The sequence below is a fragment of the Rhincodon typus genome, chromosome 1 (genome assembly GCF_021869965.1).
Source record: "Rhincodon typus isolate 14 chromosome 1, sRhiTyp1.1, whole genome shotgun sequence".
Taxonomy (NCBI): domain Eukaryota; kingdom Metazoa; phylum Chordata; class Chondrichthyes; order Orectolobiformes; family Rhincodontidae; genus Rhincodon; species Rhincodon typus.
Window position 1 is genome coordinate 47,918,268 of NC_063332.1, and position 22,641 is coordinate 47,940,908.

Sequence of the window (22,641 nt, forward strand, 5' to 3'; positions counted from 1 at the left end):
TGAAGAAGGGTCCAGACCCGAAATGCCAGCTTTCCTGCTCCTCTGATGCTGCTTGGCCTGTTGTGTTCATCCAGCTCTACACCTTGTTATCTCAAGAACTAGAGAATTGTGTTTAAAAATAAGATGTCACAGAGGTCTGCAGCACTGGAAAAAAGCCCTCCACCCATTGAGTCTGCACTGGTCAAAAACAAACGGGTATCTGTTCAAATGCCAAGGTCTCCTATATGAGGTGGAGATGAGAATGTTGTTCTCATTGTTACGAATCTGTGGACCTTTCTTCCCCAAAGATTGATGCAGACTGGGTTATTAATTTTTTTTTTTTAAAAAGGCAGAAATATTTTATTGACTAACAAGTGTCTCGGAGGGCATTGGGGGTATGCAAGAAATTGGGCTAAGGCTATAATCAGATCATCCATGCTGGCCATGGCAGGTTTAAGGAGCTAAATGGCCTGTTCTCCTTACTCTTGAGTTATGTTATAGTAGAACAGTGGGGCTGGAAAAATACTTAAATTTTGTAGGGGCCTATCTTTTTGTGAAGAGAAATTTTCTGTGCAGAGAGTTTGTTTGGGACTAATTATGACCAATCACACTGAAAATTCACTTACAACTGAATGACCCAGCCCATACTTTACTATGTTTAATTAGTAACTTTTCACTACCACCTCCAATGAGATGGGCTATAAACACTTGCCTTCCTTGCGACAGGAGTTGGAGGGTTTCAGGAGAACAGAATGAAGAAGAAGCATGATGGATTTACTGATGACAATGAAACAGAATTTTGTACAGGGCTGCACAGAACGGATTTCATTTTGTGTCTCATGTCTGATGCTGACCTTGATTGATTCTCTAGTGGCCACCTTATGTAGTGACCTCAGCTCATGGGTTCATTCTTCACCTGGTCCTGCCTTCACCACATGAAGTTCTCCTTAGAAATACTGAATCTCAGCGGCCTTTCCACCATGTATGCCTCAATCTGGTCACGTTCTTTGATTAACAGGTTCTGTGCTTCTAATCTAGAACTAGTTTCCGGGTCATGGTTCTAATCTGGCAACAAATTTGCCAGCTCAAAAGTTGTACAACACAATGGACTGTTCATTGATACCAATTGATTCTTGCTGATGCAAATACAGCTCTCCGTCCTTTTGAATTCCATCCAATTCTGTTTAGCCTCCTTAGTGCCCTTCCTGGTTGATTTCTGGCTCACCTTGTTATCTGATTCCTAATTACTGTTGACAATACCCTTAGAAGTATATGATTCAGTCACAATACACACGAGTATATCACCCATTCCAGGCACTAAAGGTCAATTGTCTTGTAGGAGGTCAAGGTTTTTGAGAAGATTTGTAGCTCAGGTTGTGGACTTGCTTGCCAAGCTGGTAAGTTTGTTCACAAAAGTTTCATCACCATGCTAGGCAACATCATCAGTGCACCTCCGGTGAAGCATCGGTGTTCTGTCCTGCTTGCTATTTGTGTATCTTGGTTTGTTGGCGTGGGTGGCATCACTTCTGGACTTGTTTCTTAGTGATTAGTATATGGGGTCCAGTTCTACGTGTTGTTAATGGAGTTCCAATTTGAGTGCCAGGCCTCCAGGAATTCTGGTGCTTGTCTTGCTTGGCTTGCCCTAGGATGGCTACGTTGTCCCAGTCGAATTGGTGTCCCTCTTTGTCCATGTGTATTGAAATGAGTAATAGTTGGGTCATGTCCCTTGGTAGCTAGTTAGTTTTTGTGAATCCTGATGGCTAGTTTCCTTCCGTTTTACCCTATGTAATAGTTTTGGCAGATTCACGAACACTAACTAGCTGCCAAGAGACATGACCAACTATCACTCATTTCAATACACATGGACAAAGAGGGACACCAATTCGAATGGGACAACGTAGCCATCCTAGGATAAGCCAAGCAAAGACACGCACCAGAATTGCTGGAGACCTGGCACTCAAACCAGAACTTCATTAACAAACATGTAGAGCTGGACCCCATATACCAACCACTAAGAAACAAATCTAGAAGTGATACCACCCACCCCAAAAAACAAGACAGAAATAGCAAGCAGGACAGAACACCAGTGCTCCACCGGAGGTGCACTGATGATGTTGCCTAGCATGGTGGCGAAATGTTTGCAAAGAAACTTAGCAGCTCGGCGAGCAAGTCAACAACCACTTGTAAGAGATATTGGTTGGGAGTATGAAATGTGTGTGTGTGTGTGTGTGTATATATAAAGGTAACTCGTTATTTTTGCCTTTTCTTTTCAATTGTGTGTGAGAGAGACCTAGGTGCTTCCTCTTTACATTGTATCACTGTTCCTTTTCAAATGAAAAACCTACATGATTTTTATTCTGCAGCACATATTTATAATGCAACAAAATGAGTACAAGGAAGAAGGAATTGAATGGGAAACGATAACTTACAAGGACAACAAATCAATACTGGTAAAAAAAAAACACTGGCATTTACAAATATGTCTTGATTTATTGGCGCGTTATTTTATGTTCTGTTCTATTCATGTGTAAATTTCTTGTACACAGGATCTTTTTTTAGCAAGACCCCTTGGTGTGTTTTCTCTGTTGGATGAACAAAGTGCATTTCCGCAGGTAAGGAATGAAGCAGTGAAAAGAGAATTGTAAGTTTGTTGGTAACATTTTAGACACCATAGTTATTCTGGAGCAAAATACAGCAGTTGCAGAAAGTCTGCAATAAAAAACAAAAAATGCTGGAAGTATTCAGTACTCTAGGTATAGTTTTATAGGGAGAAGCAGTGATAATGTTCCAGATTAATGAGCTTCCATTAGAATTGAGGTTCAAAATTGTCCCCTAGACTTACCAAAGCCAGAATGAAGCCTCCTTTTCTCATTCCTTTTTTACTAACATCTTCCCCGCTCCACTTTTTCTTCTGCTGCTCCTGCTTAGCCTTCCCATCCTCTCCCCATTCATCTGGGTTTTAAGCTAGCTCAAGATTTAGGTTGATATCACTGAAACTAATAACGTAACAGGAGATATTGTTGCATGGTGAATGATGAAAATTTATAGAATCCCTACGGTCTGGAAGCAGGCCATTCTGCCCATTGAGGCTGCATCAAACTTCCAAAGAGCAGCCCATCCAGACCCATTCCCCTACCCTGTCTCTTTAACCCTGCATTTCCCATGGCTAACCCACCTAGCCTGCGCATCCCCGGACACGATGTGGGCAATTTTGCATGGCCAATCCACCTGATCTGCACACCTTCAGACTGTGGGAGGAAGCTGGAGCAAACCGGCACAGAAACAGGGAGCATGTGTACCAAATCCACTCAGATAGTCACCCGAGAGTGGAACCAAACCCAGGTCCCCGCTGCTGTGAGGCAGCAGTGCTAACCACTGAGCCACCATGCCACCCCTTAGTAAGAAGCAAGATTATGCTCAACAAACCAAGGCTGTAATGTGTCCATTGATCTGTGTTTTTTTTTTACTTTGAACTGCAATCGGACTTCAGATAATGTGTTTGATAAGAGTTTGGAAATGTGACATTAAAGAAACCAATTTGATTTTGTATTTACTAATGTGGGAGTATCAGATTTAAAAAAAAAGTAAAACTAATTGCAACCACCCTAAAGTTTCCTACATTTCTTCCCTTCCTGCCCCTCCCACTCAAAATGCCAGTTGAAAATGGGGGAGGGTTTTGAGATGTGCATTGTTTAGGCTGCAGGAGTGAACCCTTCCCTCCTCCGGACCTGCCCTGGAGCCTTCAGCTGTCGAGCCACCTCCTGAATTTTAACAAAAGATTAAGAACCTGCTGACCATGCAACAGTGGTTTCATCAGAAAATCAACTTGTTTTCATAAATTTTCAAATTTCGCAACACAGCCCTTCTTTACTCTCTTGACCCTTTGTGCACTTTGAGAAATTGCAATGCATCTGGTTGAGATACTAAGTGGGAGGATAGGGGAGCATTACACAGCTGCAGGCCGAAGATATTAGTATCATCAATAGCCACAGGTGAGGTGCCGGAACACTGGAGATTGGCTAAAGTGGTGCCAATATTTAAGAAAGGTGGTAAGGAAAAGCCAGGGAACTATAGTCCGGTGAGCCTGACATTGGTGGTGGAGGGAATCCTGAGGGACAGGATTTACGAGAATCTGGAAAGACCAGGACTGATTAGGGATGGTCAATGTGGCTTTGTGCATGGGAAATTGTGTCTCACTAACTTGATTGAGTTTTTTGAAGTAGTGACAAAGGGGATTGATGAGGGCAGAGTGGTGGACATAATCTATAAGGACTTCAGTAAGGTGTTTGACAAGGTTCCTCATGGTAGACTGGTTAGCAAGGTTGGATCACATAGAATACTGGGAAAACTATCCATTTAGATACAAAACTGGCTCGAAGGTAGAAAACAGACGGTGGTGGTGGTGGACAGTTGCTTTTCAGACCGGAGGCCTGTAACCAGCGGTGTGCCACAAGGATCAGTGCTGGGTCTACTGCTTTTCGTCATTTATATAAATGATTTGGGTGTGAACGTAGGAGGTATGGTTAGTAAGTTTGCAGATGACATTAAAATTGGAGGTGTAGTGGACAGCGAAGAAGGTTATCTCACAGTACAACAGGACCTTGATCAGATGGGCCAATGGGCTGAGGAGTGGGAAATGGAGTTTCATTTAGATACGTGTGAGGTGTTGCATTTTGGAATCTCAAATCAGGGCAGGACTCGTACAGTTAATGGTAAGGTCCTGGGGAGTGTTGTTGAACAAAGAGACCTTGGAGTACAGGTTCATAGTTCCTTGAAAGTGGAGTTGCAAGTAGATAAGATAATGAAGAAGGCGCTTTGGCTTGCTTGCCTTTATTGGTCAGTGCATTGAGTAAAGGAGTTGGGAGGTCATGTCCTGGCTGTACAGGACATTGGTTAGGCCACTATCGGAATACTGCCTGAAATTCTGGTCTCCCTGCTATAGGGAGGATGTTGTGAAACTAGAAAGGATTCAAAAGATTTACAAGGATGTTGCCAGGGTTGGAGGGTTTGAGCTATAGGCAGAGGCTGATTAGGCTGGGGCTAATTTTCCTGGAGCATCGGAGGCTGAGTGGTGACCTGATAGAGGTTTATAAAATCATGACGGGCATGGATAGGGTAAATAAGCAAGCTGTTTTCCCCAGGTAGTCCAAACCAGAGGGTACAAGTTTAAGGTGGGAGGGGAAAGATTTAAAAGGGACCAAAGGGGCCAACTTTTTCTCAGAGGGTGGTGCTTGTATGGAATGAGTTGCCAGAGGAAGTGTTGGAGTCTGGTACAATTTCAACATTTGAAAGGCATCTGGATGGGTATATGAATAGGAAGGGCCTAATGGGATATGGGCCAAATGCTGGCAAATGGGAGTAGATTAATGGAGGATACCTGGTTGGCATGAACGAGTTGGACCGAAGGGTCTGTTTCTATGTTGTATATCTCTATGGCTCTAACCAGTGAAGCAGTGGAGTCAGGCTGTTTTTCTTTAAAAATTATTGTACGTGTTTTGCAACCACGTCACTCACGTTGCCTTACTCTCTCTTTTTTTTTTTTTTTATTATTGTTTATCCCGAATTTCTGTGCATGCTTGGGTGTTAGGTATTAAATTTATTCAAAAGATACGGGCTTCACTGGTTCAGCCGCTATGTGTTGGCCATCCCGAATTGCCCCGGAGTAGATGATGGTGGACTGTCGTCTTAAACCACTGCAGTCTATTTTTGTGTTTGGACACCCACAGTGCTGTCAAGGAGGAAGTCCCAGGATTTTCACCTAGTGACTGTGAAGGAAGCAGTTGATTGGATTGGAACTGCATCCTTTGAAATCTCAGGGCTGGAGGTGGTCTCCACCATTAGCTATAAAATATCGTCTCTCATATTTCTGAAGGGATTAAACTTTCAGCCGCACTCGAGCATTGTTATGACACACCCAGTCTCACAATTTTCTTACACATTTTTTTTTTCTCCTGTCTGTCCTAAGAGTGATAATTTATGCTGGAATATGTGGTAAGATTTTTTTGTCAAAGGCACATATATTTTCCTTCTGTTAACTTACTGGATAGAAACTGACCAGTGGAAGGGAGTGCAAATTTTCTGTTCTATAATTGTGGGATGTGCTAACTAGTGTTGAAACTGAGTGAGTCTCTCCAATAGCTCAGTGGCTGGCAGTTACTCTGTGGTACCTTAAATTAACAGATCATTCTTGATCATTGAGTTTAAACAATACGTTCCAGCATACCATTCAGCTGTAAAGATTTCACAGGCAGTAACTATCCTATCCTGGCTTCATGCCCATACGTAGCCATTTTCAAAAGAGATTGTCTAGCCCTGTTTTTCAATCTTTTTCTTTTTGATGCTTCAATAAACCCAGGATTGGGGCAGTGCAGACTAGAGATTAAATGCTGGGATCTTCCTGTTCAAGTTGGAATGATCTGAAGTATCCGAGAAGCTATACTTGCATTTCATTCAATTGCATTCATTGTGATACATGAACTGCGACTGACTCAGCCGTCCAACAGAGTTAAGATATTTTGCTTCCATGGAAAGCCTGGTTGTGGTCATAGAATCATACAGTACAGAGACATCCTTTTGACCAAACAAGGTTGCAGTGGCAAAAATTTGCTCTAGATCTACGCAGTCCCCTGGGCTATCACTTGCCCATAGCTTCGAATGTTGTGACATTTCAATGCTCATTCAAGTTCTTTTTAAAGGATCTGAAGTTTTTTTCCTCAACTACCCTTCCACACAGTGTATTGAAAATTTCCACCACCCCCTGGATGAGTAGCCAAAGAAATGTAGTGTTATGCATCAAGTTGACAGAATTGATATAACTTCATTCATGCATGACTCAGTTGATTTTTGGTCAAACCTCTTCTTCAGTGTTCCCTTGATGAACTGATCAAAGCGTTCTGAATCATTCTAAATGTGTTGTACAGACTTGAAGCGAATTTAGTTAACATTTAAAATCAAGATTATATGCAAATCTCAAAGATTGTTTTGGAATGTGTATGATATTTAGGTATGCCTTTCATGTACCATTACAGGCCACTGACAGGACTTTTGTAGACAAACTGAACAGTAGTTTCAAAGGGAATCCACACTTTAAAATAGATAGGAGTCGTGCTCCAGGATTTACAGTGATACACTATGCTGGAAAGGTAAGTTTTTTTTTTTTTTTTTTTTTTTTTTTTTTTTTTTTTTTTTTTTCTCTCTCATTTCTGTAAAGAAACATCGATAGAAAGTGTTGGTTAGTCACTATAAAGCAATGTCACCAATAACAAAGGACTCATTGGTACAATGTGTATATTTTTTTTCCTCTGGAATAATATGGTATGCTTGCTGCTGCCAGTAATCAAAAGTTTTGTGAGTATTTCAATAAAAAAAAGACTTCCTCATGAACATTAAAGGTACCCCAATACATGTTGAATGTCATGGTCAGAATTCAGTAATGCATCTCAACATTACTTGGTAAGTGTATTGATATTAACTGTGCCTCCACAGAAACAAACCGCAGCAACTTCATATTCTATTGTAAAGAAGAATGTTCCCATCATTCAGAACGAGTATATATCACAATGTAATATTTACAAGGTAAATGTTTGAAGAGCACCTGAGAATCTTAATGTGTAGTATTCCAGGACAATAGCAAAATGGGAATCTTTGAATTCAAAGACAGTTTCAGCTATGCAAGCCAACTGGAAGTTTATTTTCTATTTATTTATAGAGCCTGCTAATGCTGTTGCAAGGTATTTCGGTGTAATTCCTATCCCATTCTCGTCACTCTGTGGGCAGACAGAAGTTCAGATCCACCCCAGATCTGTGCTGTCAAGATTTTGAGGCTAGATCATTAAGTTGATATCAGTGGGTACTTGTATGACATGAGTGAAGTGACTGAAAGAGAATGATCAGTCATCCCTGATTAAAGAGATTAAAGGCAAGAGCTGTTTTATAATTATGTAGTGCCTGTCTTTTATTGTTTGAAAACCCTGTACAGGCAATTAATTACCTTACTTTTCAAGCATGATCAGTTATGTCACAGGTTGACACAGCAGCAAAGTTTTGTACAGCAAGGTTTATTGAATGGCGGTGAGTAGCTGCCCAAATGTTTTTGTGTTTTTTGTGTTTGTTGAGAGAATAGCAAAAAGCACCAAAGATCAGTTTGTGAATGCTGCATTGAAATATTAGCCTAGATTTATGTGTTCAAGTGACTTCTGGCACTGGTCAGGACGCTGCCACTGAACCAGGCAGATAATAAGAATGAGGGGGAACATTGAATGTGAATATAGGAGGAATGGTTAGTAAATTTAGCAGATGACGTCAAAACTGGTAGTGTAGTGGACAGTGAAGAAAATTATTTCAGAGTACAATTGGACCTTGATCAGATGGGCCAATGGGCCAAGGAGTGGCAGATGGAGTATAATTTAGATAAATGTGAAGTGTTGCATTTTGGTAAGGCAACCAGGGCAGGATTTGTAAGTTAATGGTAGGGCCCTGAGGAGTGTTGCCAAGCAAAGAGACTGAGGAGTGCAGGTGCATAGTTCCTTGAAAGTGGAGTCTCAGGTGGACAGGTTGGTGAAGAAGGCATTTGGTACACTTGCCTTCATTGGTCAGTGCATTGAGTATAGGACTGGGTCATCGTGCTGCTCCTGTACAGGACTTTGGTGAGGCTACTTTTAGTATAGTACGTACATTTCTGGTCTCCCTTCCATAGGAAGGATGTTAAAGTTGAGAGGATGCAGAAAAAATTTACAAAGATGTTGCCAAGACTGGAGGGTTAGATGGAGAGGCAGAGTCGGCCTTTTCCCTGGAGCATCGGAGGCTGAGGGGTGACCTCCATAGAGGTTTATAAAATGATGAGGGACATAGGTAGGATGCATAGGCAAGATCCTTTTTGTGGGGGGCGGGGGAGTCTAAAACTAGAAGGCACAGGTTTGAGGGGAGAGATTTTAAAAAAGACCTGAGGGGTAAATTTCCATGCAGAGAGTGGTGTGTGTATAGAACGAGCTGCCAGAGAACGTGGTGGAGGCAGGTACAATTACAACATTTAGAAGGCTCCTGGATGGGTATATGAATAGAAAGGATTTAGAGGGATATGGGCTAAATGTTGGCAAATGGGACTAGATCAGATTGGGATATATGATTTGGTGCAAATGAGTTAGACTGAAAGATCTGTTTCGCTGCTGTATGACTTTGCCATCCTATACAAGATATAGAGTCAGGCAACAGGAGTTAGATTGAATGTGGAAGAACAAAGGGAAAAGGTCAGGGCAGACTCTGGAGAAGAGGGTTTGTCTGTGAAACTGCGAGGAGGAGTTATGAATTTCATACTTTACGCCTTGCTATTAAACTAGTGTCTGCTAATTTGTCTAATCACTGTGGGTCACATTGCACAGCTCATAACCGTGATTACATTCCAAAAATACTTCATTGACATTTGGAAACCCTAAAGCCACAAAGTGTGGTGTACTTCTGCGAGTCTGTGCGGCCAGAATTGGTTTTGCAATGATTGTTAAAAACTATTAAACACAGACTTTGAAGGAAGTGTTCCAGTACCAGGCAGCTAGGAATTGGCAGTGAATACAGGCTTCACAGCATCACCCAAATCCTGGGAACAGTTTTTTTTTTAAAATAAAAAGAATCACTTTCCCACCCTTCCTGTTTGGGATAATGTTAATTTTATACTATCAAATGTTTAACCAATTTGATCCTTTTTGGAGTTGTCTAAGATCCTTGATTTGTTTATGTCCACTCCTGATCAAAGTTATGCTATTAAAGTTCCAGGCTGTGTAGCTGATTGAGTGTTTTGCTTCTGGTAGGTTTTCTTTTTGCGTTTACAATTTATCGTTCCACATTTCCTTTCTAGCAGCAAATCCTGGACTTCAATAAGTCCTGTTTTATCAAGTGGGAAATGGGAGATAAATCTTATCAAAATTACTTTGCACTCCACCTTAGACATGGAGAACAAATTTTCCTAATTAACTTGGTTTAAAGTCTATTTATTGATTACTTTCCCATGGCATTTTTCTAAATTTCAAAAGTCCTGATTTTTGTATATCTGTACAGTGCTAGTTCTTTTAACACTCCTTAGTTAATTAAAACTATTGGATCATAAAAGTGTAGAAAATAAGAACAGGAGTAGGCCATTTGGCCCTTTAAGCCTGCTCCACCAATCAATTAATCTTGGCTAATTGTCCCACTCAGTCCCCTATTTCTGCATTCTCCCTATCCCTAAGAACTGTACCTAACTCTTCCTCCTTCCTAAAAATATTCAACATTTTGCCTCAACTGCATTCTGTGGGAGAGAATTCCAAACAATCACTGCTCTCTTGCTGAAGAAATTTCTCCTCGTTTCAGTCCATCCGAACCCTTAGACTGTGACCCCTGGTTTTGGACTCCTCAGTCACTGGGCATATCCTTCCTGCATTTACTTTGTCTGGTTCCATGGGTTAGAGTTGCCTCTGGTGCTTTGCCCAATGTGAACCAATCTGAGGGATGCCAGAAGATTGTCTGCACTATAAGAACATTACAGCCCAATTGCACCCTCTCCTGACACTTGAGTAGGGAATCACTAAGAGCAAACAATAACAAATCCCTGACGTTCAAAACAGAGCTTTTGTCTAAAATGTAAACTTAAAGTATTGGAAAGTGCACCAGAATTGCCTCACCTAGATTCAATGAACTTGGTATATGAATTAAATATGGGAACTTCCTTGTCTTTGAAATTATTCAGAAATTCTCAACCCAGCCCAATGACCAGCGGGAATTATTTGAATTAATTCAAAAGTTAATATTACAGAAAATCACTTATGAATTTTAATGTTGTAATCTGCCATATTTAAGTGCATTTTTTTAGCTTGAACTTTTCTGCAAGCAAAAATCCAATTTCAAGCCTTTTATTTTGTCTCCTTTAATTTTCATTTTCCTTAAAGTTGGAAAGTTTGTTTTGTATTTGGATATGATAGCATCAGATGAGCAGCAAAGTTGAGTTTCAGGTCCAAAACGTTGACTTCCCTGCTGCTCTGATGTCTAACCTGCTGACTTCCTCCAGCTCAACATTTTATCGACTGATTTCCAGCATTTACAGTCCTTGCTGTCTCCTTGTATTTGGATATATTTTGTTTGTTAATTGTAAGATTGTACTTTGTGAAAGTATAATAAATCCTAAAGAAACAGTAGACATTTTTCTTCTTTAACTTTTAAGGAGGGAGGAGGAAATGGGAGTGAGAGAAGTCCTTTAGAGCATTTTTTCTTTTATAAAGTGACCGGCTTTGTTTAATAGAACACTTTCAACTGTTTTGAGTAGTTTATGTACAACTTTTTTGTATTTGTTTCTAAATTACCTGATACCCTTTCTCCACAGATCCAATATAATGCATCTGGGTTTCTGGAGAAAAACAGAGACACAATCCCAGCAAGCATTCGAGGCCTGTTCATTAATAGTATAACTCCATTGCTAAGTGTACTTTTCGCAGGTAAATATTATGGTACGCAGCCCTGTATAGGGAAGTGCACTGGCCAGTATTGTCTCCATGTTGTGGCTTTAAAGTTGTGTATCTCTGTATTGGATATTAGAAAGTTGCAGCAATATGAATCGATTTCATAAACCATATAAATCAGTCATTTGATCAATGCAAAGCAACTACTTGCTTTTGTGTAACTCTAATGTAAAAAATCATCCCAAGCAATCAAACAAAAATAATCTCATGCTTTAGCCATGCAGTTATCAGGGATGTGATTAAAAGCTTGGAGGCATAGATAGCTAAATGGATGGGTATTGTTGGTGGGGGAAAATGGAACATGGAAGCAGAAGAAGATATTTAGATAGTTCTTGGAGTTCTAGGAATCCTAGAATACAGCGCACAATGAGACCTTACTATCTGAGATAACTGAGCTGGCTGTCTGTAAGAGTAGTTTAGCTTGTCCCACTGTTCTGCTTCTTCGATCACCCTCTCTGACAGTATCATGTGGACCTTAACTGTTTGTGTAAACAAAAATGTTTTTTCTTGTGCATAATTGGCTATTTACCAGTCATCCTTAAATCTGTTTCCTCTGGTTTACTTCAGACTTTTTTCCATTTAGTCTATCCAAATTACTGTTAATTTTGAATACCTATTCAAATGGCAGCTGAGGTGAGTAGGGCTGTTTAAAATAGAACAGACTGACCACTGGGGTCCCACGCTAGTAGAATTTGAGAAGTGTAGAAGTTACATTAAACATCTCACATTTTGGGTAAGTCACAAGGCATTGTCTCCATGTGCCAATTAACCTCGTTCTGTGCTGTAGTGACTCTGTGACATGCTTGTATTCCACACACGCCTGATCTCAATATTATTTTTTAAAAAGTGGTATTAGAAAGGCTGCAAAAATGTTCACGAGGTTGGTCCCTGAACTGAAACAGGATATACCTGTCAGCCATAGTCCAACAGGCCTGATCCTTTAGAAAAGTGCGCACTTGAGGATCAGCACAAGGGGTCTTCAAATTTGTGGAATGACTTGATACAGTAGAAGGAGAGAAAATATCTTTCCAGTTGTGGGGGAAGTCCCAAAACCAGAGATCATCAACGTAAGATCATCCGTGAAAACCTTCCAAACCCACAACCATTTCCATCTAGAAGGACAAGGGCAGCAGAGAAATGGGAACACTGCCACCTGCAATTCTCACACCACCCCCTCCCAAGTCACGCAATCCTGACTTGGAAATATATCGCTGTTCCTTCACTGTCACTGGGTCAAAATCGTGGAATTTTCCCCTTAGTGGCATTGTGGGTGGACTGTAGTGGTTCAAGAAGGCAGCTCACCACCACCTTCTCATGGCTGGGAAATTGGTTCAATGGCAGGTGACAAAGCAGGGATAATGGCTAGATAGTTGTATAGCTGGTCATTTGGGCTGGGTTGAGAATTTCTGAATAATTTCAAAGACAAGGAAGTTCCCATATTTAATTCATATGCCGAGTTCATTGAATCTAGGTGAGGCAATTCTGGTGCACTTTCCATATACATTCCACTACAGAGGAAACCCGGAAGTGAGGCAATCCATCGCAATGGACCCCAGAGTTTAAAAACCAGGTGGGAAAACACCCCGACGCTTCATCAGAGGCTGCACTGAGGATGTTACCCAGCACGGTAACAAAACGTCTGCGGAACAACAAAACAGCTCGGCAAGCCAACCAACCTCAACACCCACAACCCGAGCTACAGATCTACTCCAAAACCTTAGAGATAGTTGAATTAGCAGGATGTGACCAGTGGTAAACCACAAGGATCTGTATTAGGGCCTCAGTTATTCAGATTATTCATTAATGACTTGGATAAACATGTAGGTGATAACTTAAAATTACAAAGGGATATTGATAGACCAGGTGAAGGGGCAAAATTGTGGCAGATGGATTTCAATGTAAGCAAGTATGAGGTTATCCATTTTTCGACCAATCAAGGATAGATCAGGGTAGTTTCTGGAGGGTATGATGTTAAATGCAGTGGAATCCCAAAGAGAATTGGGGCTTCAGGTGCAAAGATCTTTTAAAATGCCTGGAAAGATGCAGAAAAGAATTGGGAAATGGAATGCTGGCCTTTATACCTACAGGACTGGAGTGTAAGGATGCAGAAGTTGTGCTGCAGTTTTACAAAACCCTAGTAGGACCCTACATGGAGTACTGAGAACAGATCTAGGCACCATGCGTTAGATAGAATATATTGGCCTTGGAGAGAATTCATTGTAGATTTACAAGAATGATATGTGGACTTTGGGGGTTATGTTCTGAGGAGTGATTGTACAAATTAAGCCTGTTTTCTCTGGAATTTGAAAGGTTAAGGGGTGATCTGATCAAAGTCTTCAAGCTATTTACTGGTCTTTTTCCTGTTAATAAAGAGAAACTGTTTCCAAAGGTTGGGATTCTTGAACTGAGGGCATAGCCTGAGAATTAGGACCGAGCCATTCAGGAGAGATGGTAGGAAACACTGCTACACAGAAGAGTAGTAAATGTTTGAAACTCACTTCAGTTGATTGTTTTAAATTCAAGATAGATGAATTTTTGATAAACAAAGGTATTACGGGATATGGGTCAAAGTCAGGTGTGTGCAGTTAGGCCACAGATCATCCGTGGTCTCATTGGATGGCTCAAGGGGGCTGAATGGCCCACTCCTGTTCCAGTGTAAATTTGTAGTATTAGCAAAATACAAAGCCAAGGAAGCCCACAAGGACATGTCTGGACATGGGCATTGAATCAACTGAAATCTACAGAGGGGGTAAAGATTGAAAGGCCAGCCTGGAGAGCAGAGGAATAGCTGAATCTGGAAGTTAGTGTGATTCACAAAAACACGTTAAATTGAAGCAATTGTGCAAGGCACTGTCGAATACAGCATGGAGCCTGATATCCCCAGCCCCTGCTGAGTTCTTATGTTATTTGTGGGAAGATCTGTGTATCAGAGCTGTTGGAGGGAAATTTCAGAATGTAACATGTCCAGTCAAACTAGATAAGCATAGCCTGAAATTTCAGGAAAGGAGAAAAGTAGAGGAGGAAAGGGCGAATCAGAAAATGTATTTTCCTGGAAAATAAATTTAATCTCGCTACATATTTGTACATGAACGTGAATAATTATATTTTTCCAGTTAATTTTGATGGCACTGACACCTTGGTTTTGTTTTAACATTTTAGCTACAGTCTCAAGAACAGGAACCTTAATGGCTTACCAAAGACCAAGAGTAAGTTATTCTAAGACTTTTTGTGGGTTTGAATCAGAGTAAGTGATCTTACTGCAAACTGAATTCTTTTGTGAGCCAAAGATACTGAAGCTACAGCAAGTGTGCACACTATGGAGATGTACCAATGTCACAAAGGGCTCCAGTCCACTAACTGCAGTTGATACTCAACTGTGCCTGAAGTATTGTCAGTAAATGCCCACTATCCTTACAGCAGCCACAATACTTCCGTCCTGACAATTAGCTGTTCCCACCACTATCAGACCGTTGGAAAGAATTGGGCCGTGGTGTTGAAGATGGAGGATAATTTATGCACGTGGCTCATGATGGACCTCTACTAGCTGACCTTTAGAGGGCAACATGTGTCCACTGGGAGCCTCGCTACCACCAGAAGGTTGTGGAGAAGACTCTCTGCATTCTTGAGGCTGCCTGAGCCCCTCTGGACTGGGGTGAAGGGGAGCTCTAATACTCCCTGAAGAGTGGCTCCAAATCACAGACACAACCTCGGGAGGCAGCAGAGGTGGACAACGAAGCATTCAGGACAGATCAGTGACTCTTAGTTGAAGATGAGATACAGCTCTCAGCTGCCTTCGTGAGCCACATGGAAATACCTGCATATCTGAAAGCAAGCCTTCACAAAGGTTGAAGTGAGGGAAAAGGGAGAGAACGGAAAGTAACCGATCCATGGTCCGACCACTTGGACTTTGTATCTTATTCCAGTCAGCAGGTTCAGGGTGAAGTGGGGTTTGAGTGGGACCATAAGGCAGGAATGCAACTTCCTGGATATATCAGCCTCAGTGATAGCAGAGTGGTTTCCTACAGCAGATTTGAATGATGGAGTTGTAGGTTTACCCCTCCACTAATGCGCTGTAGTTTAGAGTCATAGAGTAATACAGCACGGAAACAGGCCCTTTGGCCAAACTGGCCCATGGTGTCCACTCAGCTGGTTTCAATTGCCCACATTTGGTCCATATCTCTATAATCCCTTTCCATCCATGTACCTATCCAAATATTTTATAAATGTTACTATTGTACCTGCCTCAACCACTTTCTCTGGTAGCCCATTCCATATACACACCACTTTCTGCATGAAGTTGCCCCTCAGATCCTCCTTAAAACTTTCTCCCTCTCACCTATGCCCTCTTGTTTTCAATTCCCCATCTCTGGGGAAAAAGACTATATGCATTCATCCTAACTATGCCCCTCATGATTTTATACACCTCAATTAGGTCACCCCTCATTCTCCTATGTTCCAAAGGATAAAGTCCTATCCCAGCCAACTTCTCCCTATAACTCAGGTCTACTAGTCCTGGCAACATCCTCGTAAATCTTCTTTGCACACTTTCCAGTTTAACTATGTCTTTCCTATAACAAGGTGACCAAAACTGTACGCAATATTCCATGCACAGCCTCACCAATGACTTATACAACTGTAACATAACATCCCAACTCCTACACTCAATGCCTCGACTGATGAAGGCCAGCATGCTAAATGCCTTCTTCACTACTCTGTTCACCTGTGACGCCGCTTTCAACGAACTATGTATTCGTACTCCTAGGTCCCTCTGTTCCGTAACACTCGGGAGCTTATCATTTACTGTATAAGTCCTACCTTGGTTTGACTTTCCAAAGTGGAACACCTCACACTTGCCTACATTGAATTGCATTTGCTAATCCTTAGCCCGCTTCCCATCTGATCATAATCCTCTAATTTTTGATAATCTCCCTAGTTATCAATGATACCTCCTAATTTTGTGGTCATGGATCATGTTATTTTGCATATGAGAGAGAGAGAGAGACAGTAGCGAGCATGTTACAATGTGCTTGGGTGATGTGCCTGGCACATGGAAGATGTGGAGTCTGTGAGCAATGGGTAAGAGACTGGCAGCATTGAAAGAGAATGAGATGGAACATCTGTATATTAACCCTAGCAGGCACATCCCTGGCCTGTTGGTGAGTGGCTGGTGAAGTGTGATTCATTGGGCAGCATGTGAGGATGTTGGTGCAATGATTAGAAGATATCCTTTGAAGATGCATTCTCTAAAACTTGACCATGCACATGGGCCTTTTGCACTGCTGTCTTCCTGTGACCCCTCTGGATTAAGGCCACTGCGACCCGGAATCTCCACCCTGTCTTGCATGTTGCTCCGTTTGGTGTCCTCCTTACAGCCGCTTCCACTGCAGACAGTCAGTGGTAGTTTCTGTTTATGAATGCAGCTCCCATATAAGAGAACCAAGCAAATTGAAACTCTTGCTGACCACGCAGTGTTGGAAGTGTTTAGGCAGTCAGCTGCTCAGATTGCACCCAGCTGAATGTTAAACTGATTTAAATGAGGAGACGGTGTGCAGATTGCATGCTGCCCCCTTTAATGGGACTGGCTATGAGCTAATCAGGAAACTGACCAGCCAATGAAATCCAAATCCTGGAGTGAATTTAAAAAATATACAAATTCCAGGTCCCTGATTACGCAAATTAACAATTTTAAGATGCTGAATTGTACAGATTTTCGAGAGTAAGCATTCAAACTATTTTTTTTTTTTTTTTGGAAGTATTTTTTGTTCAAAATTGAACAATACTGCTCTGTTTAGGTTTGGTGTGTTTGTGTGCCATCTGGAAAGCAGGAGAAAAAAACAATTTCTAAAAGCATGGAGGTGCAGTTTACGATGAGCTGGTACTTGATCTCCAATTGAGACCATTAGAACAAGATGAAAGGCATCAAGGGTATACAGAAAGGAACATGGAAACGTTGATTTTGTTGACCCAGATTTTTAACTAATACCAAGCTTTAAACTCAAAACCAAGACCTAAAACTAAATGAATGAAAGTGAAAAATATGAAACTTTGCTTACCATGAAGCTAATAATAGTAATGCTGTGGCTTTCATAACCTCAATGTCTCCAAAGTGCTTTACAGACCAGTAACTACCTTTGAAGTTTCATCATCTGTGTTTATACACTTTTTTCTTATACAAGACTTCCTAAATACTATACAGTGTGCTAAGAAATGCATACTGTTTTTGTTTAGTCCTGATTTGAGATGATTGTTTGTTTTTCTGGTTGGTACAGAAAACAGAAGACAACTTTAACAGCACCAGGAAGCAGTCTGTTGGAGCACAGTTTAGAGTATGTATCAATGTTTAATTCTATCCATTAGTTACCTAGGTTACCAAAATAAGTTTTTTTTAATTTGAATTCTTTGCAAGGAAACAGTTCAGGATACTGATCTATTGCACAATAGTCCACAGGAAATGTCAAGCCAAGCTTATAGGGTGTTTTGCTTTGGTACAAACTCCTTTATGTCAACATACAGCCCTCTACAGCATTCCTAAATCCTACAATATTGATTCCTTTAGCTTAAAGATCATTGCAGGTTCCAATTAGCATCAGTGAAAGGTTAGCAACAGAGATGTGCACCATACAGCCCATGTTGGTTGAAGATTCAACTTGCACAATTGACATTTGCAATTTTTAAAAGAAAAACTTTGACAAGCCTATTGAAAAGTGAGACTTCTCACTGAATGTGAGAAATACATGTGTCTCTGAAACCTCCACTGAGTGAGACTTCGCGATTTCTGCAGAATGTGAATGACCACAGGATCACGGAGCTAGTATAGCACAGGAGGAGGCAGTTCAGCCCAAACTGTCTTCACCTCTGAATGAGCACCTTGCTTTGTTCCATTCTCCTGCATTCTCTCCACAGCACTGCACAGTATTCCCTTTGCAGATAACTGTCTAAACTGTTTTCTAATAATATAGTAAATTTATTGTGGTCCTTGAGGAAACTGATTCATTTGAAGGCAGCAGTTTTTGCGTACTGAAATAGTTTTTAATGTGGTCACTTCAGAGTCAAAGAATCATGAATGGTTACAGCACAAAAGGAGACCAGATTATTGCCACTTGCTGCTTTAAAAAAAGATTCTTTTTAGGTTGGCTTTGGTTCTATTCTCCATTGCTTTAAGTTTGAATCCCCTGACCTTCCGCTCTACTGCCATTATTGTAACTGAGTCAGACCTACAGGCCATCTGTGATCCTGGCAATTCCCATTTAGGTTCACTTGGCTCACAAACGGATCACAGCTCCAGCTCCATCTTCAGTTCTGGTAGTGGAAGAGAATTTTTTCAAAGTCCGGTTTCCCTGAGATTGCAACACCATTGGCTTGACCAGCACTTATTGCCCTGGAGAAGGTGCTGGTCAGCTGCTGCCTTAAACTAGTGCAGTCTTTGCAGGCTGTCAGACCCATTTTTGTCATTTGAGAAAGTCCAGAGCCAAGAGGTGTGGTCATGAAATAACCACAAGCCATTAAAGGTTAAAAACATCTGCCGACCTCTCCGTGAAGAGTTTGTTGATTCTTATCGTGAGCTCACGTAGCAATTATACAATGACTGGATTAATTTGGGCGTGTGCAAAAAATTGTACAAGCTGTGGGTGCTAGAATATCAGAAGTTAATGCCGTAAATGAGCAAAATGCATGTCCATGGTGCATGTGTGCATATGTTCTCTTCACACTTAGCAAAGTTCTTAGCAAAAAGACCGGAAACTAATGAAATGATTTGACAGGGGAACGCTACTGGGTTTTCTGGCAGTTTAAGGGCCAAGTTTAAAATCGTCAACTATTTCCATGTAACTTGACAGCATTGGGCCATTTTACATTGTCAGATCACGTAACACTTTGCAAAAAAAAGGCATGATTCACTGCTGAGCCAAGATGAGAAAGGTAGGTAGTACAATTAGTCAGAGTCATGCAGCACAGAAACAGACCCTTCGGTCCAACCAGTCCATGCTGAACATAATCCCAAACTAAACTAGCCCCACCTGTCTGCTCCATGCCCATATCCCTCCAAACCTTTCCTATTGGTGTACTTATCCACATGTCTTAAATGTTGTAATTGTGCCTGCATCCACCACTTCCTCCAAAGTTCATTCCCCACACAAACCACCCTCTCTGTAAAATGTTTGCCCCTCATGTCTTTTTAAGTCTCTTTCCTCTCACCTTTAAAAATATGCCCCGTAGTCTTGAAATCCTCCATCCTAGGGAAAAGTCACCCATCATTAACTTTATCTATGCTCTTTGTGACCTTTATAAGCCTCTATAAGGTCACCTCTCAACCTCCTATGCTCCAGTCAAAGAAGTACCAGCCTAGCCAGCTTCTCTTTATGTCCTTTAGGACTGAACCAACCCAATCAGCAGTGGTACGTATGGACCTGTTGAATTTGTATCTCATCATGTTTTTGACTTTAGATCAAGTTCCAGTTCTGTTAACTGGAAAATTTTTTTACTTTGCAGCAAATGCTCAGTAATAGTACTTCTTTTTAAATAGAAGTTGAATATGCTAATTGCTTCAGTGTACTCTGCAACAACTTTTTGATATATCATAGAATCATACTGTACAAAAGAGGTCATAGAGTCATAGAGATGTACTACATGGAAACAGACCCTTCAGTCCAATTTGTCTGCACTGACCAGATATCCTAGATTTATCCAGTCCCATTTGCCAGCATTTGGCCCATATTTCTCCTAAGCCATTCCTATTCATATACCCATCCAATGCCTTTTAAATGTTGTAATTGTACCAGCTTCTACCACTTCCTCTGGCAGCTCACTCCATACACTCACCACCCTCTGCATGAAAAAGTTGCCCCTCAGATCCGTTTTAAATCTTGCCCCTCTCTCACCTATAAACCTATGGCCTCTAGCTTTGGACTCCCCTGCCCTGTGGAAAAGACCTTGGCTATTCACCCTACCCATGCCCCTTTATGGTTTTATAAACTTCTATAAGATCACCCCTCAGCCTCCAACAGTCCCAGCCTATTCAGCCTCTCCCTATAGCTCAAACCCTGTAATGCAGGCAACATCCCTGTAGATCATTTCCGAGCCCTTTCAACTTTAATAAAATCCTTCCTATAGGAGGGAGATTGGAATTGAATACAAAATTCCAAAATAACAAATGTCCTGCACAGATGCAACATGACATTCCAGCTCCTACAGCTGATGGTCCTATAGTCCATGGAGTGTGTATCGACAAAAGCTATTCCAAATAATTTGGGTAGAAAACCAAATGAGATGTTGAAACCCAGCATATTGTTTGAGCTGCAGAACAGGCCTGAACATTGTTCTATTGCTTTTGTTTTCAAGCATTCTTTAGCAGTGCTGATGGAGAAAATGTTTGCAGCAAACCCACATTTCATTCGTTGTGTCAAGCCAAACGTTAATAAATTGCCTGATCATCTGGACAGCAAACTCTTCATGGATCAGGTGAGTCTTGCAGCCTTTAGTTTATGGGTATAAATTATAGATGAAGGTGAGCTTACTTCTTGAGCTGTGTTCACAATAGGTCATACACCACAAATCTTCAAAAAGTTAGGATTTTGCTATGGGTATTTAAGGCAATAATTTTTTTTATTCATGCATTGTATTTGGGCATCACTGGCCAGGCCAGCATTTATTGTCCATCCCTAATTGCCCAGAGGGCAGTTAACAGGCAACTGTGGGTCTGGAGCCACATGTAGTCTAGACCAGGTCAGGATAGCAGCTTTCCTTCCCTAAAGGACATTACTGAAGTTGATGGGTTTTTATGATCGATGATAATTACAGTCACTTTTTTTTTAAATTCCAGAATTTTTTATTGAATTCATTTTAATGAATTCAAATGGCCAGACACGTAGACTCTGTGGTCAGACTGTTGCCAAGGGAAATGCAATGAGGATTGGCAGTCTCCATGAGCCTTTTATGAAAAAGGTGCAGTGTGTAGATAATTCCATTTTGCCTCCAGATCAAAATCATTAATATATATGAGGAAAAATAAAGGTCCCTGGGGAATTGCATGGCGAACCTTCCACCAACCCAAACAAATACCCATTTACCATTATTCTTTGATTTCTATTACTCAGTCAATTTTGTATTTATGTTGCTACTGTCCCTTTTATTGCTGATATGTCCGTTGTGGTGCACTATATAAAAGTACCTTTTTTAGTCCATCTACACCACATCAACAGCATTACCGTAACCAATTCTCTGTTACCATTTCAAACAACTCCAAGGTAGTTACGTACAAATTTTCTTCAGAAATCCATGTTGGCTATCCTTTATTTATGCACATTTTTTTCAAATAATTAGTGTTATCCCTAATTATTGTTTCTACAAGTTTCTGCATTGCTGAAGTTAAACTGACTGATCAACAATTGCTGCACTCCTTTGGGGGGGAAAAAAGGTGTAAGAATGACATGTGATTTGCCAGTCTTCTGGCACCACCCCGGAGTCTAAGAAAGTTCATAATAATGGCCAATGCCTCCACAATTCTCACTGTCACTTTCTTCAGTATCCTTGGATGCATCTCATCTAGACTCAATACCTTGTCAAACTTTAGTGGCAGCTTACCAAATGTGACTTACCAATTTTGAATCTTTCTGGTGACTGTATTTCCCTTTTCTGTCACCATGACCTGGGTAGCCTCTGCTTCCTCAGGAAAGACAGCCATGCCCTGTGATTCTGTGTGGAAATCCCCTTTCCGATGCATAGTCTGGGCTACTCCTTTTGCCAACCTTTTACAATTCATGTGCCTTCAGAGGACTTTGGAGTTTCCTTTTACGTTAGTTGCTGTCTCTTTCCATAATTCCTCGTTGCTTGCATAATTGCTTTTCCACCACCTTCTGAATGTTCTGTATTCACTTTGGTTCTCGATTGTATTTTCTATCTGACACCTGTAATTAACATACTTTTTTTTTCCATCTAAATTTCTATCTCCCTTTTTATTGTATTTTCCTTGCATGGTGAGTGATAAAGCAATTTTTGTTTTTCAAGTAATATTCCCAAGCTGGTTGTTATGTAATGATCCCAATTGACGGTAGAACAAGTCAGATCCCCAGAGTGAAAAGCTGGCTTGATAGGTAATCGAATCAGAGATAGTAGGAACTGCAGATGCTGGAGAATCCGAGACAACAAGGTGCAGGGCTGGATGAACACAGCAGGCCAAGCAGCATCA

The 22,641-nt window shown here is 41.1% G+C and overlaps 1 protein-coding gene across 1 annotated transcript in view; it reads left to right on the forward strand.

The window, feature by feature from the left end:
• The window catches only part of LOC109922919 (myosin-IIIb), a 133,326-nt gene that overhangs the window by 94,575 nt on the left and 16,110 nt on the right, over positions 1-22,641 (forward strand). The window contains exons 12-18 of the mRNA XM_048618487.1: positions 2,343-2,429; positions 2,526-2,591; positions 7,008-7,121; positions 11,324-11,435; positions 14,619-14,665; positions 17,729-17,785; positions 20,796-20,915. Of these exons, the coding sequence (XP_048474444.1) occupies positions 2,343-2,429; positions 2,526-2,591; positions 7,008-7,121; positions 11,324-11,435; positions 14,619-14,665; positions 17,729-17,785; positions 20,796-20,915 (603 nt within the window). The remainder of the gene's footprint in view (positions 1-2,342; positions 2,430-2,525; positions 2,592-7,007; positions 7,122-11,323; positions 11,436-14,618; positions 14,666-17,728; positions 17,786-20,795; positions 20,916-22,641) is intronic.